This window comes from Spea bombifrons, chromosome 7 (genome assembly GCF_027358695.1).
Source record: "Spea bombifrons isolate aSpeBom1 chromosome 7, aSpeBom1.2.pri, whole genome shotgun sequence".
In the NCBI taxonomy this organism is placed as follows: domain Eukaryota; kingdom Metazoa; phylum Chordata; class Amphibia; order Anura; family Pelobatidae; genus Spea; species Spea bombifrons.
Window position 1 is genome coordinate 10,707,945 of NC_071093.1, and position 17,541 is coordinate 10,725,485.

The following is a 17,541-nucleotide window of genomic DNA, read 5'->3' on the forward strand; positions in this document are numbered from 1 at the left end:
TCTAGTCTTTGCATTAGGGAAGGCCAGATGGGCCAATGTTTTTATATGTCATTAAATTCTATGGCTTTATGTTTTCTTGCCATGCAACATACTTTGCAGGTCCCTCACACCCGCTCTGTTCTGCACATCACAATACACTCATTCTCCCTTTTCACTACAAATGAGGCTGTGAAAGATTTTAGACTGGTTTAAGTGGTTGCCCCTCAAGTTAAATCATTGAGGTTTCTGGAAACTCACCCTACTGAACTATACATTATACAGGACTAGCTTGGCACAGAAGCCCCACTTACCAGTGTTGGGTATTCATAATAATCTGTGAGTTTTAACCACAACACTCCAGCAAACTCTCACGTTATTGAGTAAACCCCAGATTTAGTTTGCCCTACATACAACACTCTCTCAAAAATGAATATAAGACAGCCTGAAACCACAGACTGCTGTCAGATGCCTCTAATTAATGAAAGGCTATAGGAAGATGACGTGAATCTGTTGCTTGGGAGTAAAAGTCCCACCAACTAATCCGGTGCAGGTCTAGCCCTGCTCATCGTATTCTCTCCCAACCTGCATGTAGCAAACCAAGCCTACAATCTACAAATAAAAGAGATGGAATCGCCACAACCCTCACCAGCATATGACACCCATTCACCAAACCGCTGAACCCTGTTGTAGATGCTAAATCATATTTAGATATTAACTATTATCTTACGACATAAGTGCAGTTCTTCATCGGACCCGTCTCCACAGTCATTGTCCCCATCACATCTCCAGTATGGTAGAACGCATATGTGGTTCTTGCATTCAAACATAGAAACTGGGCAGTATGTTCCATTTGGATAGCGAGTTGCTAAAAAAAATATATAAATGCCAGTAAATGTACTGTAGCTAAATATAGAATATTTATAGAACAATATCACCTGTGTCACTAACATTTACATTTTGAGACACTTAGAAGCCGGTTCTAAGACAATGTTTCCCAACTAGATAGAATCTCTGCTGTCTAAAACATTACCCAGATTCCTGGAAAATGAAATGAAGACGTGACAGCGAGTGACAGCGAGTGACAGTGAGTGTTTCTTGGCTCTCGTAATTTTGATATTACAGAATAACTCACTACACCTCATAAGTAACATTGTGGTTCCCGGTGCCATTTTTACTATTTCCTAATAATAATGCAATATTTTTCAGGTTTGTGAAAAGAATACAATACTAAAATAACACAATACCAAGTCAACTTTACCAACTACATCAAGCATAAGATGTCAAGCCTGGCGTCATGACATGTTTTGGAAAGATATTTAAATGGACCTTTGCAAGAGAGGGCTTCTACGTCTAGACCAATAGTAATTAGATTAGTGGATCGTAAAGATGATGAAACCACCATGGATAACGAGAAGCTAGTTTTGTCATATAACCAATTACATTTTAATGTATTCATTAATATCATGTTTTAGGGGATTGTGTAAGTAATTACTTCAATGTGGATAATAAAAAAAATATTTCCTGATTTAATTAATTGGGTTGAAAAATTCCTCACCTTCATTAATTTCTAGTTATGTCCAATCTATTTTACAGCATTCAGATCAGGAAATTAAATTACATGGTGTAGTATATTAAATTAGCAGATGAATCTTGCTCCAGTGGATGGCCATTAATGTGTTTGCACATTATTTGGTTAACCCATTCACTTATATCTGTAGATTTCAAAATATCACTCTTTGACATTAAAATTTCAAACTCACGGCAAGTTGCTTCGTCAGAATAGTCAAGGCAGTCTGCTGTTCCATCACACCGGAATCTCTCAGCAATGCAGTGCCCACTGTCACACTGGAAATACCCTGGGTGGCACGTTCTCATATCTAAAAACAATCAGTACAATAATATTAGTAAGTAATGTATCTCCAAGCACCGCGCTATCTAAAGATGTTCTCTCATACCAAAGACATAATTTTACACCTAGGTTATGAGAAGTTTGTTAATTCCTCCCAGACAAAAACTGTACTTGTTGACCTAATCACACATCTCTATGAAGGTAATAAAGTGAGGATTAGACATCAGGTTTCCAGGTTCTGGATATTACGTAGCCTCCTCTATACAATACGTAATAATCAGTCCGCACTAATATACCATCGCTTTGTCAGATCCCAATATATTTTTATCACATTCTCATTATTTGATTGTTTTGCTGTACTATAGCTCTACCTACAATGTATTTCTAGCTCAGTCAGTGTTTTCATTGCCTTGTAACAATATAAAAGGAAATAAAGATCAATTTCATACCACAATCTCTTTCATCTGAGTTGTCACCACAGTCATTGTCGTGATCACACAGCCACCGGCTGGGAATGCAGTGAAGATTGTCACAACGGTATTCGCTTTCTGTGCACTCTCGTGGACCTAATTTAGCCATTTAAAATATCACATTATAAAGACATCCGCGGGTAGCACATAAACAATAGGTTCTTAAACCCATACTTAATAGACACCAATAAGGAACTACCCACTGTGCTCATTCCTGGACTTCACATGGTGAGTTTTTCCAAGACTAGGAGACAATATAATGGCTTTCAAGATATCCAAATAATTTATCTATACGTTCTTTGTGTCGTTAAAACTCATGGGAGGTGGACCTTCAGAATGATGAGTGGAGTTGGAGAGCTGAAGAGTTTCAATTTACTGCAATTCCATTACAACTCTCAGCTTAGAGAATAAACTCATGACTTTTGTTACAATTGTTTGTATATGTTTCAAGATTATTTCTATTATGGATTAGGACATTTTATGACCAGAGTTTCAATATTTTTAAACTAACAAAACTCCCTTAGGATACAACACAAGTAAATCCTATGAGGACGGCCTGGGCGGTTATGGTATCTCTTGCTACTTACTGCAGTTGCGTTCATCAGAATGATCCTCGCAATCATTATCGCCATCGCATTTCCAGCGCAGGGGAATACAACGGTGATTGTCACAGCGAAAATCCCCTCGTGGATCGCAGGTTCTTTGCTCTGTGAATTCCAACATTTCACAGGTAGGGTTTACCAGGCCAGTGACAGTAATGATTATGAAATATTTTGTTAATCCCTAAATGGTTTAATAATAGTTGGCATATAGTCTTGCGGGATAATACACTGCCGTTAATATATGAGGAAAGACATTCTGCTAAATTCATGTTGACAAATTAATTATGCTTAATACTTTAATTAATAACCCTTTGGCCTCATCATCCTGGGAATGGTTTCCAAATGATCCACGTATACTATTACACCCTGTGAGAATTTCTACAGTAAAACAGGGACAAATGACAAAATCATATAATGTCTGGATCATAAGACAACATAATAGAAATATGATTGGGAGGCAAAGGCTTACGTGTATTCTTATTAGCAACATAGGAATAATGTGCAAGAGTTACTGTTATCATACAAAAATAATAGTCATTGAAAAAAAAAGAAATAAGTAAAAATGGAAGTGAAGTGAATATGAAATCTTACGTACCACAGTTTTCCTCATCGGAGTTGTCTCTACAGTCATCGTATCCATTGCACACGGCCCAGAGAGGGATGCAGCGATAGTTCGTTTTACAATCAAAGTCAGTGTGATTGTCACAGCGATAGGCGGGACCCACTACAAAACAGGAAAATACAGTGTGAAATCCCAGAGAAGATGTTAAAAACAAAGAGTCTGATGGCAGATAAGAACCATTCGGCCCACTTAGTCTGCACATTGTTTCTTGCTGTAAAAACCTCAACCTTTTTAGTCTTGTATCCCATGCATGGCTAAATGTAAGCGCTGTATTAGCCTCTACCGCTTCAGCTAAAAGCTACTTATCTACCACTTATTCAGTAAAGGAAAAACCTTCTTCATTACATCTACACAATGACTTGTTGCGCGTCTTTGCTTTAGAAACCCTAAAAAACGTTAAGAGCCTTGACTTAGTCTACGGGCCTAATACACAAAACACTGCAATCAATACAACACTGAGTTTGAAATCCTATCTCTGAGACATCCTCGGGCTGGCTCCGACCTTAGTGAATAGACCTACCACCTGTGTGAAAATGAGACTATATTCTCAATCAAGCAGTTTATATTACGCGAGAGTACTTGAGTTGGTCATCCATAGAACACTAGAAATTGCGTTTTCACCGGGAATTGCAGCACAAACTTTTCCAAATCAATGTCATGTCAACCAATCATGTCTACTATTGCCGCCTGCAGCAGACTTTGCTCTAGAACTTGTAGGAAGCTTTCATTGGGCGGATAAATCCCTGTTTATAAAAAACAAGCAATATTTTGAGTTGATTGCTTACTGCATTCCTGGATGGGTTCATCTGAGTGATCTCCGCAGTCATTATCGACATCGCATTTCCAGCTCTGTGGTATGCAGCGGCCATTATTGCATTTAAATTGCCCAGGATTGCAGGTTCTTGTTGCACAATGAGCACTGTCTTCATCAGAGTTATCTCCGCAGTCATCCTCCGTATCACACTGCCACGACTCAGGAATACAGCGCTTGTTGGCACACTGCCACTGATGGGTATCACACTGATGATTTACTGAAGAAAGCACATGGCTTAGATTTAATATTAAATACTGGATTCCCAAGAACTTAATAAAGGGATTATTCAACTACAAGACTGACGAGCATTGAACAAGATATAAAATAACAAAAAAAACTCACAGCAAAGGATGGGGTCCTCGTCCGAACCATCTGGACAATCACGTTCAGTGTTACATAGGAAATGAGGACTTGTGCAGTTCCCGTCACCGCACTGGAACTGTCCAACGTGACAATATCGATGCGGGCAAATAGAGGGTTCGTCTGAGCCATCCCTGCAGTCACGCTGTCCATCGCATTTCCACCAGATAGGGATACATCTGTGAAGTGAAAATTTTTACTGTATACAAAAACGTCATGTAGTATACCACACATGTCACAGAGATGTACAGTGAAAATACATTGTAATTCATACAGCTGCATATTAAGTTGTCCATCGTCGCGGGCACCTTTATTTTTACGATGTCCCCAGACACATAACTCCAGGACTGTCCCTGTGGCATGGAATGCCCTGGCCTAACTTATCAGACTCTCTCCATGTCTTCATAATGTCTCCTAAGAACCACTTCTTAAGAGACGCCTCTCAACTTGTTAACTCCCTTCCTCCCACGTACCCTTAGCTCCTGCTGTACGGTGTCTGCCACCATATCACCTTACTCTTCCGTCTGTACATATGTATAAATATATCATTTATTTGAACGGTGTTTACACTTGGACACAGTTGTGTGGCTGGTCCATGTCAAACATTTCACCTCCTTCTACATTGTAAGCTGGTTTGATAGCGGTCCTCCTATAGTGTTGTTTTCTGTAAGTTCTATGTGATGTACTAATTATTATATTTTGCTTGCCTTTTAAATATGATGCCACTAAATTAATAATAAAAAGACTTGTGCATTTGGATTAGTACAAATGTATCAATTTTGTTAATTCGTACAAATATTCAAAATGAGGAAGAGGCCCCATTGAACCAAATAAAAATGCTGAAAGCTCTGAATTTTCCTTGGAATTTTGTTTTCGGCACTCACTGTAACTCTCCCACTCTCTCTTATACTCTCTATAATGTCTCCCTACCTTGTCTGTCTCCTTTTCCCCTGCTTCTTGTTCTTTGTGTCTTCTACTTCTTTGTGTTATTTGCATCTTCATTCTTCTTTCTTCGATGGTGATCCGTTTCTCCTGGTGATCCACTACATCGCGCTGACCTCCTGGTGCACTTCACGGATGAACTGGAGAGAGGTTGTCTCCGAGGTATGCACCAAGGCTCCGTTCTAGTGCAGAAGTGCTCCAGGAGGCAGAATAATGCAGAGAGCAACAGATCACCAGGAAAAGCAGATCACTGAAGAATGGAGAAGCAGAGAACACAAAGGAGAAGAAGCGGAGACATTGCAAGAGAGAGTGAGAAATAATGTGACAGATATTAAGAGTGAGAGACAACAAATTTCATTTCTGAATAACCAAAAAGGAACCGGAAAATGAGTGTGAATCATTTCTTTCCATGTGTACAAGTCTAATAACTGTGTTTATGAATTCTGGAAAATTAATGGTTTAAATACCAACCATTAAACAAATGAGCATACCTTTCACTATCGGCACATAGAAACTGAGTACTGGAGCATGCTGGGAGGCAGCGCACCACACTTCCAAACTGCATCGCCAAGAAATGATCTGGACATTCACACGTATACCCTTGACCCCCTTCCTTAATTAGGCACAGATGAGAACAGCCACCATTGTTTCTTCCACAAGGATTATTCACTGGAAAAATAAAATATTTGTGCAATTGATAATTATTTATTTAAACAACATCATAGAGATACATACTGTAAACATTTTTTAATTTGAATATGCAGATTCATATTTACTAATTGCTTCTTTGCTGTATTTTATTATGATGTGCACGTTGCCCATTACAGTTTTGTAAAGTGCTATGGGTGAAAAGCTAATACTGGATCCATTGAAACCGCATTCCCCATCACATTTGAGTTGACATTTCAGCATTGCAATAGTCTGGGACAAGTTGAAAAATGCTCCATAGACTTAACAATGAATGGACCAGTAACTCTTCCCCCAGGCTACTCATTTTTTATATTAGCTGGTAAAACATAGTGATATTATTCCAGGCCTGGCAATAACTATAATGTGTTTTTTTTTAATGCAAACAACTTTAATGTTGACATTTTCTTGGTGAGGACAAAGGAATTTAAATACAAACTAAGACTACAGGAGCACTGGATAACACATCATGCTATATGGTTACTCACATATGGGCTGTCTGTACGGATGATACATGTGGATATCAAAAGGCCTGTGTGTGGTGTTCACCAGCATGGTTCTCCCCGACCCGTTATACTTGTTCCCTTTTTCCACCGTTCTTGTGTTCCAGTCAGTCCAATACACTGTATCTTCAAACACGGTGATCGCAAAAGGATGGGGCAGAGTGCCATCGTACACTGCATGCCGGTGCCTGCCATCCAAGTCTGAGTATCTAAATGGAACAATGGAAGAGCTACTGAGACATGTGAATAAACATACAACTCGTATGTCCTCAGTTGTATTCAAAGAAAATGAAATGATGGAATTAATCTTTAAAGAAAGCTGTTTTGCCTGGTATGTAGGTTGCATTATGATACATGGTGGATGTTCAACATCCTTCACCAAAAAATGTAATACAACAAATTGCTTTTTTCATGTCTATACATACTCAATATAGTTGAGGTGGGCATCTGCCCAGTAGAGATTGTCATTGGTGTAATCGATGGTGAGTCCATTTGGCCATTCTAGTTTGGTGGTGATGATAACCGTTTTGTTCTTGCCATCCATGCCCACTCGGCCAATATATGGTTTGTCTCCCCAGTCTGTCCAATAAACATACCTGTTGAAGCAGAAAATTGTAACAAGGAAAATGTGTTTTCTAGATAAAAACAAAAATTAAATACGTGGTTTCTTACAAAAGAGTTAATTGTTTGGTGCAAGGAATTTTAATGATTGATGATCTTCAGAAAATGAATACAGCCCATTTAATCTACCCAGGTTCCATCATACTGTGAAACTTCAAGGCTTACTGGTCCTTTGGTGTGGGATAGGCTTTTACTTGGTCAGTATGTGTACAGAATACACACAAACATTAGGGAAACATTTGTCATTCTAAAGTCAGTACAAACATGTGACTACCAACAATGACTCTCACTCTCCAACTAGCCACTTTATAGAAATTAAATCCATTGCCTTCCAATAGACCAGCGGCTCCCATTACAGTAAGGCTGGAGGCACAGCACATAGGAAACATACAATCTCTCAGAATGATATGAGATTTGGCTGTCAATGGGGTTCTGGTAAACAAACTGTACAATGAATGAAGTTACCATAGCCACACGGTCCATTATTATGCAACCTAACTATGAATCCCCAAAATGACAATGAAGCCCGTGTGTACAGATAAAAAAATCTTGTGATGCATGTTTTGGGTACAATCCCATTTATAGGCTCACAAGTAACAAGGCTAAGTCTCTTCCAATGATTACAAATGCAATTATTTTAGTGGTATTGACAGTCGAGTGCTCTATTCCTGAAAGCTAACTATTTATTAGGCTATGAGAAATTTTAAGTAGATATTAATAAGAGGAGGATTTGGTTGCATGTCATTACCTTATTACCTTTCAGGAAATGTCAAATCACAGCGATAGCAAATTTGGCATAATGAGAATCATGTACTTCTCATTTCTACAAATAATGGGCAATTATGTCTCTGAAATACCATACCCCATTTTAGGATGAACCACGATTGCTCTGGGATGTTGAAAGCAGTATGTGTTATTAACGTCTATGCAACGGTCAACCAACTTCTTCCGGAACCTTCCATCAAGCTCCGCAACATTCAAGCAGTCTTTAAAGGAATCAACCCAGTACAATTTTCTATAATTAAAGGAGAAATGTTAGTTGTTGAAGCATGAAATTGAGAGCAGAATGTCCAAAAGATGTAACAAGATGTAATAACCTATTAGAACAAATATTTACAAAGAAGTACATCACAACACTCCATCTAAAATATTAATCAACTCTTCTGATGTGTAATAAAAAAGTATAAAATATAAAAAGCTTCCACGCTTTGTTCTTTAGGAAGTTGTGTTTTATATACTCATATTAGCTGACTGAGACATTTGAGTGATTTGCATGCTGTTGGGAACAGTAATGGGATCTTCGAGTGTATGCATTTTCAGGTCAGTACACATATATATCTACATCTAGAAATGTATCTTAATTTCAACATAACATCAACAATATTCAGAGTATTAAGTTAATTCCACATACCTGCCGACCCAATCGATAGCTAATCCTTCCCCATAAAGAACATCATTGTTAATAACTGCTTCTCTGTTGGTTCCATTTAGGAACATCCTCTCAATAACTTGTCTTCCAAGATCAATCCAATATAATCTATTGTCAACCCTATCAAAGTCTAAAGCTACCACGTTGCTGAGACCTTGCAAAATAAGAGAGTAAGACAGGCCATTTGCAGTGAGGTTCCTTATATAATATCTATTGCTAAATATCAAGTAAGGAGCAATGTTGCTGTTTTGCCGGCAGCTTCGTCCATCTGGCTCCCGTAAGTAGCCTGGTGCACATTTGCAAATGTAGGAACCTTCCGTGTTCTCGCAAATCTGACTGCATACAGAAGGAGATTCACTACACTCGTCTATATCATCACAGGTCCGTTTATCAGACATGAGTCTGTACCCAGGTCGACAAGAACAGAAGAAGCTTGTTTGTGTATCTGTACAGTTGTGATCGCAACCACTGATTGATGGATCATTGCATTCATTTATACCTAGAAAAAAGCAAATTCATTAATGCAGAACTTTAACCGTTCAACCATGGAGTCAATACAAATGAATTTGGGATGGGACCACCATGATATTTCCTAGTACACAAAATTGGTACCCTTTTAGAGAAAACATAAAAATCTAGTTCAATTCAGTATCCAGTACCCATATCCCCCACATATGTTTTCTACAACTGGGCTGTGAAGATACAACTACTGATATGGAGCTGAATGTTAAAAATACACATTTACTTTTTGTTTTTTCAAAGATACAATGCAGAGCTTTTTTCTCGTTCCCTTAGTTCAGGATCTTCCTTGGTAGCAAATGTTTTTTTCAAAACTAGGAACACCAGGAATGTTCTCAATCAGACAATGTTTGTGCCTTAACTGAATGGTTGTATTGTGTGACACAATGGCAGACTGATTGATATTTCACTTACCACATCCCTTTTCATCACTGTTATCAGAACATTCATCTATCCTGTTGCAGACTTTGACTGCTTCAATACAGTGGCCATTGTCACATTTAAAGAAGTGTGGTGCACACGTTGCTTCAGGGGTACTACAGAGATGTTCCAGCTCATCGGATTCGTCTTCGCAATCATTGTCCCCATCGCAGACATACATCTTAGGGATACAGCGGCCATTCTGACAGGTGAACTGTTGTTGCGAACAGGGTGGATAAGTGCATCCTCTTTCATCACTGTTATCTCCACAGTCATTGCGTCTGTCACACCTGAAAGATCAAACCATGGATAATGAAAATCATGAAATGTGGCAGTCTTTCATGTATGTCTCTAGCAATTAAGTAAAGAAGACCTAATGAAATCAAGCATCACTGTCATCCTTGTACTGCCATCCAAACTCCATGACAGTTAGCTATAATTAAGAAGGCAGCAACCTATAACTGACCCCGAGTCCTATCGGAGGTGAAGCGATGACTTCTACATGGCTTTAACTCAAAATTAAAGAGGGTCTCAGAGTTCATACTTTAGCATTTGGTGAATTTTTTATTCATAACTTAAAATGGGATTTATTATTAATTTTGGATATTACCTTGATATGACAAAGTCTATTAGCAATTCATTTTTTTTTATAGTTGTTGAGATACACTTACCTAAAGGAACTGCGTATACAAAGTCCATTGTCACATGTGAACTCATTAGTTGTGCAAGATGTTCTTGTACAGTTCTGATGTTCATCATAAGCGTCGGAGCAGTCAGAATCCCCATCACAAACCCAAGATCTAGGAATGCACCTCCTGTCTGGAGGCCTGTTATTAATGCAGGTAAATTCAGTCGCAGCGCAGGAGCGGTTGGCTGACAAAAGAAAAATATATAAGTAAACGGCCAAAACCTTTGATGGAGAAACAGGCCTTGAGGAACCACATCTTTTTGCTGGATAGAAAATTAATATTGTTCAACTCTACTGAATAAACAAGTGGAACATATTTTTAAGGACGCAGCACCCTCTATGAGACCACATTATTAATTTTCACTTAAAATGTTTTTTTTAACATCCATTCTTTTTACATCCATAACTGCAACAGAATTTGGCATTGATGGGCAGTTACCTTACATCACCTTCCACCTATATTTTGTAGAGGTAGTGTGACAACAACACCCTATCCTACCTTCCCTGTGCAGTGCAATTGCCATTTCTGCCTTAACAGTGATCAGGATTAGGTCCTAGTGGGACAATTGTCAAAAATAAATTCCTGCTGTATGAAGTGTCCCAACCAGATTAGGACAACTGGCAACTATGCATTGCAATTATCATTTCGCCACTATTTTAAATAAAAAGGAAACCCTTACCACAACCGTGCCTTTGGTCCTCATCACTCATATCACCACAGTCATTATCACCATCACAAACCCATGCTCGCGGAATACAACGGCTATCGTCGCATCTGAACTGGTCGCTTGAACAAGTACGTACATAAGTAACTGGGGGGAGAAAAAAAAACATGAATACAATTGATTATTGTTAGCCCAGCAGATACATTTTAGATTTTCTGATAACGCCTGAGAGGAAAAGCATTCTCTGGCACCAATTTACTCGGGGAATGTAAAACAACAGAGGTAAAATCTGAAATGTCAAACTTGGTCTTCAGTGATAAAAGAATTCTACTCATCTTACGTGGGCTCTCAGAGATGCATTAAAACCTCCTACAAACGTATCACTGTTTTGCTCTGTGTATGTACATACCTCAGGTCATCTTCAGTAACGTGAAGCAGATAAGCTACATCAATTAAAGCAGACCTCAATGTCAAGCAAGGTATACTATGCAAGATCACTTTATTGTATTGTTTTATACAAGGAAACATTGTGTATTTAAAAATAAATATTTAAGGTTTTTCTTCATTATTAGAAAATTTTTTATTTTCCATAACTTAAATTGTCAGATACCTTCCAGTTACAAGTTTCCGTTACTTTTTGTGTAATGTTATGGAATGTGAGGACAATCTAAGAATGCCTTCAGAAGCAGAAGCTAATTAAGGAAATGTAGCTGCCTCCAAATGGTTGTTGTTTTGTAGAGTAAGCATAATTAGGGGCTTGGTAAACATTTCAGTGCAAGATTGCCAGAAAATGAATTGCTACATGAAGTACATCTTCAAAGGGAAGTTTAGTCTGTGCTACTAGGACACCAGAAAAAAAAACACCCTTGCCGTCTCAAAAAGATCAGTCATCTGGAACTGTTTCTTTTCACGGGAGACAAACGGAAGCTGGCAACCCTCAGGGGACCACAGGTACAATGGAGGCAAATGAAACAAAAACGAGAGGACGCGTGTTACTAACACTCACAAAGAGTAGGATTTCTTTAGGTTGGACCTACGGAATTAAATCAGAGCTTACACTGTCCAGGATAGTGCTTTTAAAGAGCCGACAATCTGCTGTGTGGGGAAACAAACAACTATTTATGTTAAAGATGATATGGACTACATGCACTGTCTACCATCACTCCTAATTACTACAAACTACCAACTGACCACAAGATGCTGGTTCATCTGATCCATCTGTACAGTCAACTCCTTGATCACAATACCAATGGCCAGGAATGCAGCGTCCAGAACTACAGCGAAATTCACTTTCTGTGCATGTAAGAGAAGCTGAAAGAACGTACAGAATGCAGGCTATTAGTGTTTGTCAATGTGTCTAGGCTTAACATACCTATACAAACATTATATATATAATAACAGTAATAATATAATATATAATTCCATATGGACCTACACACATTACATCGGTTTGCAAATAGAAGTTGTCCACGAGGGCATTAGTCTCTACATTATCTCAATATTATGTACAAAAATATTTTCTCACTCTACATATAGTCTTCTCTCTACAAATATCCTGGTGTAGGTTAGTAATCTTCTATTTTTCTTTTCATTCATGTTAAACTTGTGTATATATGTCCATTAATGGATGCTACCCCTTTAAGAACAATTAAGTCTATGAATCGATAATGCCATTGAATGTGCCGCAAAACATAGTTCTTCTTAGGAGGTAAACAATCCCCCTGTTTATTGGCTAATCAAGAAACATTATTTCAGCAGATATCAGTAATCCGATTGGTCACTGGAACCCTTACCACAGTGCGTCGAGCTTTCATCACTCATATCTCCGCAGTCATTATCTCCATCACAGAGATAAATCCGAGGGATGCAAATGTTAGTGCTGTGACATTTGGTATATCCTGACTGGCAAGTGCGATCAGCTTTAAGAAAGATCGATGAAACATATTACATTACAGGTGCTTAATATGACTTCTTATGATGCAAGATACTCAGTCTTTGTTCATCATAATACTTCATCAAATAGTTTTGGGCAAATAAGCAATGTAATTCACAACTTTTCTTCTGCCAAAGCGGGAACAATTGTGTAAACAAAAAAAGGTATATCTAGCATTCAATGCCGGTAATATTTCCTTATTTTGGACCATTGAAGAATGGGGTTATATCATACACAAAAAATACACAATTTTAGTAAACTTGTGTAAATTTGAAGTGTACACAAACTATATGGGCAGATTTGTCTCTAGAAATCAGCTCAATAAAAGTTAAAATCAAATGTTTCAAGAGGTTTTAAGAAGTTATTGATCTTCACACAAAAAATAAATCTTATGAGTATTCCCCTTTGGACTTATAGTCAACACATTGACTTTCAAGATCATTAAGCTGGCCTGAGAAAACTGACTTGTTAAATCTTGCTAAATATAGGCCCTCGACTTCCTAAACATTAACCTTCCTGCATGGAAGCCAAACAAGGCTTGATTTTGAAAGAACAATTTTCCAAATTAAATGAATCTGGTTTTTTTTAGTTGATATTTCAAGTAAAATATTTGAGACAAACATGCAAAATAATCAAGATTACACAAATATGAATAACTGATCCCTGCATAAAGCAGATCCGCCTGTAGCCACGGGAAAATTAATAACCGCTACCAACATCGGAATGTCTTCCATGTATATTAAAGGTTCCCAGGACTAATGCCTGCAAACTTACGGCAATTTCTCTCATCAGATGTGCCGTTGTCATTGCAGTTGTTCACTCCGTTGCAGACATTAGAAAGTGCGATACACCTTCCATTGTTGCAAGAAAACTCGGTGTTTGGGTCGCAAGCCCGGAACAAGCAGCCAATCTCATCGCTGTTATCTTGACAGTCATTGTAATGGTCACATCGGTAATGATAAGGCACGCACCGGCCGTTCCCGCAAGTAAATGCTGTCGGCGAGCAGGTATGAAATGCTGCCGGTTGAGGAAAAGGCAAAAAGAAATGTCAAGGTGAAGAAGTGTTTTTTTTTTCTGCTGGGGGGGGATTTATTAACAATCCACACACACCGCTCTTACTGTACCTGCTATAGCAAAAGCAGCAGCAAATCGGACTGCATGTAGAATAAAATGATCACAGGTGTTAGTACTATGAACATTCTCTGTTCTAAGCTGGTTGAATAGGACATTATACAGGTAAGGTGGATCTGAAGCACCAATACTGAATTTAAATCATTATTTTTGTGGGACGTATGCAGGAAATAAACAAACCAAAAGCAAAAACTGATGATAAGATGATAAGGGCAAAGAAAGAAGCATCAGGACTACTAACACAAAGTGCTCTTCCTATGACTCATTGAGAATCTAGTCCTAAATCAATTATAAAACCAATGATTTATACTTAATATTTGCCATCTTGGAAATGTATGGGATTTTTTAAATGATCTCACATGGGCTGATGTTAGTGTCCTGTGTATGTTTTTTCCCTTAAAATGCTGCTAAGATAACGGTATTTTTCCATAGACAGATTAACCTAGAAATCTATTGATTTATATAAAACATACAGCAAGCTTTGCTACTTTTTCTTACCACAAATGCGCTCAAGTTCATCACTTCCGTCTCTGCAGTCATTGTCATTGTCACATTTCCATCGTTCTGGAATGCATCGTCCATTAAGGCAGGTAAACTGTCCACTGTCGCATCTCGTGCCGTTGTCTATAATGCAGTCTTTGTTATTATTTGCCAAATACCATTGACCAGTTGACGGGCACTGACATTCAGCTCCATTGGGACCTGTTAAGATAATTGAATAATTATGATCTTATAAGGCAGGACTTCACCAGGATAGGCATAAGGTGAACTTGATGTAGGTTGAGCAGGTTTGCGTAGACAGGGCCGGATTGGTCATAGGTCATACTGGGCAAATGTCCTGTGGGCTGTGTCTGACAGCACTTCTCAGCCTTCTTTACTTCAAAAATGTAGAAAAGGGCCTTTCACTTGCGATTTATGACCCCTTGGCCTCAAAGCACCAGCACCAATTTTACCTCTACAACCAAATCTGAGATTCCTACTGGTCCCAGGAGACAGCAGTAAATATGTTTTGTACCAGTGATTTCAGTAATTACACCACAGCCATTAACACTTTGTGGGTTTATTCACTAAAACAGGGCTTTGTGAAGAGATGGATTTCTAACTCATCTAATTCACTGTACATTGTAAAGGGACAACAGAACCGAGCTTCTCCTTTAGAAAGAGCTTAGCCAGCCCTTTCTGAAGCATAGTTAATTGAGGTTTACTGCGGGACCACCTCACCTGTTCCTGTCAGGGTTGGCCCTTCATACTGTGTGGGCCAATAAGTGAGGAGACCTTAAATATATTTCAGTAAATAAACTATGCTTTCGTAAATAAACTACAGTCACAAGTCTTGTTGAATACCATGGCTATCCCTTGGTGGTCCAGTGGATCAGTCCCTAAATTTTAATTGGACAATCACATGAACGATGAGTTGATAGGACTTAAACGCCTAGTTTACAGTTCAGGAAAGCCTTGTTATTTTTAAGAATCATACATAAGATTTATTATATGGTCCCCTCTTTCTTATTTTATATAACAAAGTTTCAGATTGATGTACCTGGTACGCAAATATGACTACAACCGCCGTTGAACTGATCACATGGGCTGGCGCACTGTTCCTGCTTATTTTTAGACAGTATATGGATGTCCATTGGACGCCGAGGAAGGTTTTGGACCATGATGATCTGATCTGACCCATCATGCTTGTTTGCTCTGTAAATGCTCCTGGTGTTCCAGTCGGTCCAATAAATATGTTGATCATACAATGTCATTGCGAATGGGTATATAGCGGTACTGACAACCACCTCACGGTTTGTTCCATTTAAGGAACAGCGTTCAATCTTTTGCCTACAATAAGATTTAGGAGAAATGTCTTATTTTTGGAATATTATATTACTGCAAATATATCTTTCCACACACATTCATTGTGCTATATTTATATAGATATACAGATATTTATAATTAGTGCAATCAAAAATTAAAATGATTTGCCAAAACATAAAAACTTAAGTAAAGTAAATGTTTTCATATAAAAAAAATATTTGTTTATAAATTATTATTTATTCTTCATTTAAATATCTAATAAGATATTGAAAATTCCTTGCAGGTGGCAACCACCTATGCTGCATTAAAAATGGCTTATGCTAGATGTATATAAATTTACAGGACACCACCAAAAACATTTGTTAATACATACAAATTTGCATCAGCCCAATAAAGCCGCTGTTCTTCATAGTCAAGCGTAAGTCCATTTGGCCATACCAGGCTTGTGTTTACAATAACCGTGCGGAAATTTCCTCCGAGTGTAGCTCGCTCTATCTTTGCGTTTGTGCCCCAGTCAGTCCAATACATATATCTATAGATTAATATCGTATTAGTGACACACAAAATCACAAATGAAAACGTTCAGACATCATATGAATATAACATATTGGTGTGAGTTACATTTATTAACTGCAACAGAAAGTGTCATCGTATGTTTCCGTAACAGGAAGCGTATAATGACTTTTCTTTGGCATTAAAGTGAAGTCTAAATGGAATCGTGTATTTGTTTTCAGGGGTGATAGACACAGGCAAGCAGCCAAGAGCCATTTATGCTAAGCACTGTGTAACTGTGATATGATTCCAAAGAAGATAATCATGTTCTGGTAGTTCTGAAATGTGCCGCATCACATGTAGGAGGCTGCCAATTCATCCTTTGATTAAATCCTTGAGTAAAAATGCCAGAAGTTCGGGAAAAGGAAGAAAAAACAGGTTGCTATAGATGATAATTTAAAAAAAGACAAATGCATCAATATAAATGTAAAAAATATGCTGTCCTATTTTTTTATATCTTCCTTCTGGACAACTGCCAATATGGCGGAACTTAAATATCATTGGTCACTATTTACTAACGGCAGAAGACAACTCAAGACTCTAAAGGCTAACAGTATTGTTTGAAAGAAAAATAATTTTAATTCTTTGAATGCTACTTTTTTACTGATAATAAAAAAAAATATTTAACTACTTAAGATGATGCTTAAAGGTAAGGGAATCAATAAAGCATTGTCGAGTAATTAAGCCGGTAAAGGACAGATCAATGCTTTGGAACTGCTGAATACCAAGTGACGTAATGCTTTGATCGTACAGCAGTAATATGTGTATTAATAATATAAAATAATGTAATTAAGCTACACTGGAACATAATAGAAATATATAGATTGTTGAAATATTTTTGTTAGATTTTTAACAATTTGCCTGAATTATTATTTACATCAACAGATTTTCAGATTTTATTCAGTTTGAAAAAACTCAAATCGAGTAATGGGAGGACTAAAAAAATGAA

General features: G+C 37.9%; 1 protein-coding gene across 1 annotated transcript in view; it reads right to left on the reverse strand.

Moving 5' to 3' along the window:
* Window positions 1–17,541, reverse strand: part of LRP2 (LDL receptor related protein 2) — a 78,719-nt gene that overhangs the window by 11,525 nt on the left and 49,653 nt on the right. Inside the window, exons 41-61 of the mRNA XM_053471642.1 lie at window positions 16,414–16,572; window positions 15,775–16,064; window positions 14,733–14,936; window positions 13,878–14,120; window positions 12,964–13,089; window positions 12,362–12,481; window positions 11,186–11,317; window positions 10,489–10,690; window positions 9,812–10,107; window positions 8,861–9,377; window positions 8,312–8,464; window positions 7,254–7,424; window positions 6,814–7,037; window positions 6,130–6,307; window positions 4,679–4,875; window positions 4,308–4,553; window positions 3,496–3,624; window positions 2,886–3,005; window positions 2,278–2,394; window positions 1,740–1,856; window positions 707–844 (exon numbers count right to left, since the gene is read on the reverse strand). Of these exons, the coding sequence (XP_053327617.1) occupies window positions 707–844; window positions 1,740–1,856; window positions 2,278–2,394; window positions 2,886–3,005; window positions 3,496–3,624; window positions 4,308–4,553; window positions 4,679–4,875; window positions 6,130–6,307; window positions 6,814–7,037; window positions 7,254–7,424; window positions 8,312–8,464; window positions 8,861–9,377; window positions 9,812–10,107; window positions 10,489–10,690; window positions 11,186–11,317; window positions 12,362–12,481; window positions 12,964–13,089; window positions 13,878–14,120; window positions 14,733–14,936; window positions 15,775–16,064; window positions 16,414–16,572 (4,079 nt within the window). The remainder of the gene's footprint in view (window positions 1–706; window positions 845–1,739; window positions 1,857–2,277; window positions 2,395–2,885; window positions 3,006–3,495; window positions 3,625–4,307; window positions 4,554–4,678; window positions 4,876–6,129; window positions 6,308–6,813; window positions 7,038–7,253; window positions 7,425–8,311; window positions 8,465–8,860; window positions 9,378–9,811; window positions 10,108–10,488; window positions 10,691–11,185; window positions 11,318–12,361; window positions 12,482–12,963; window positions 13,090–13,877; window positions 14,121–14,732; window positions 14,937–15,774; window positions 16,065–16,413; window positions 16,573–17,541) is intronic.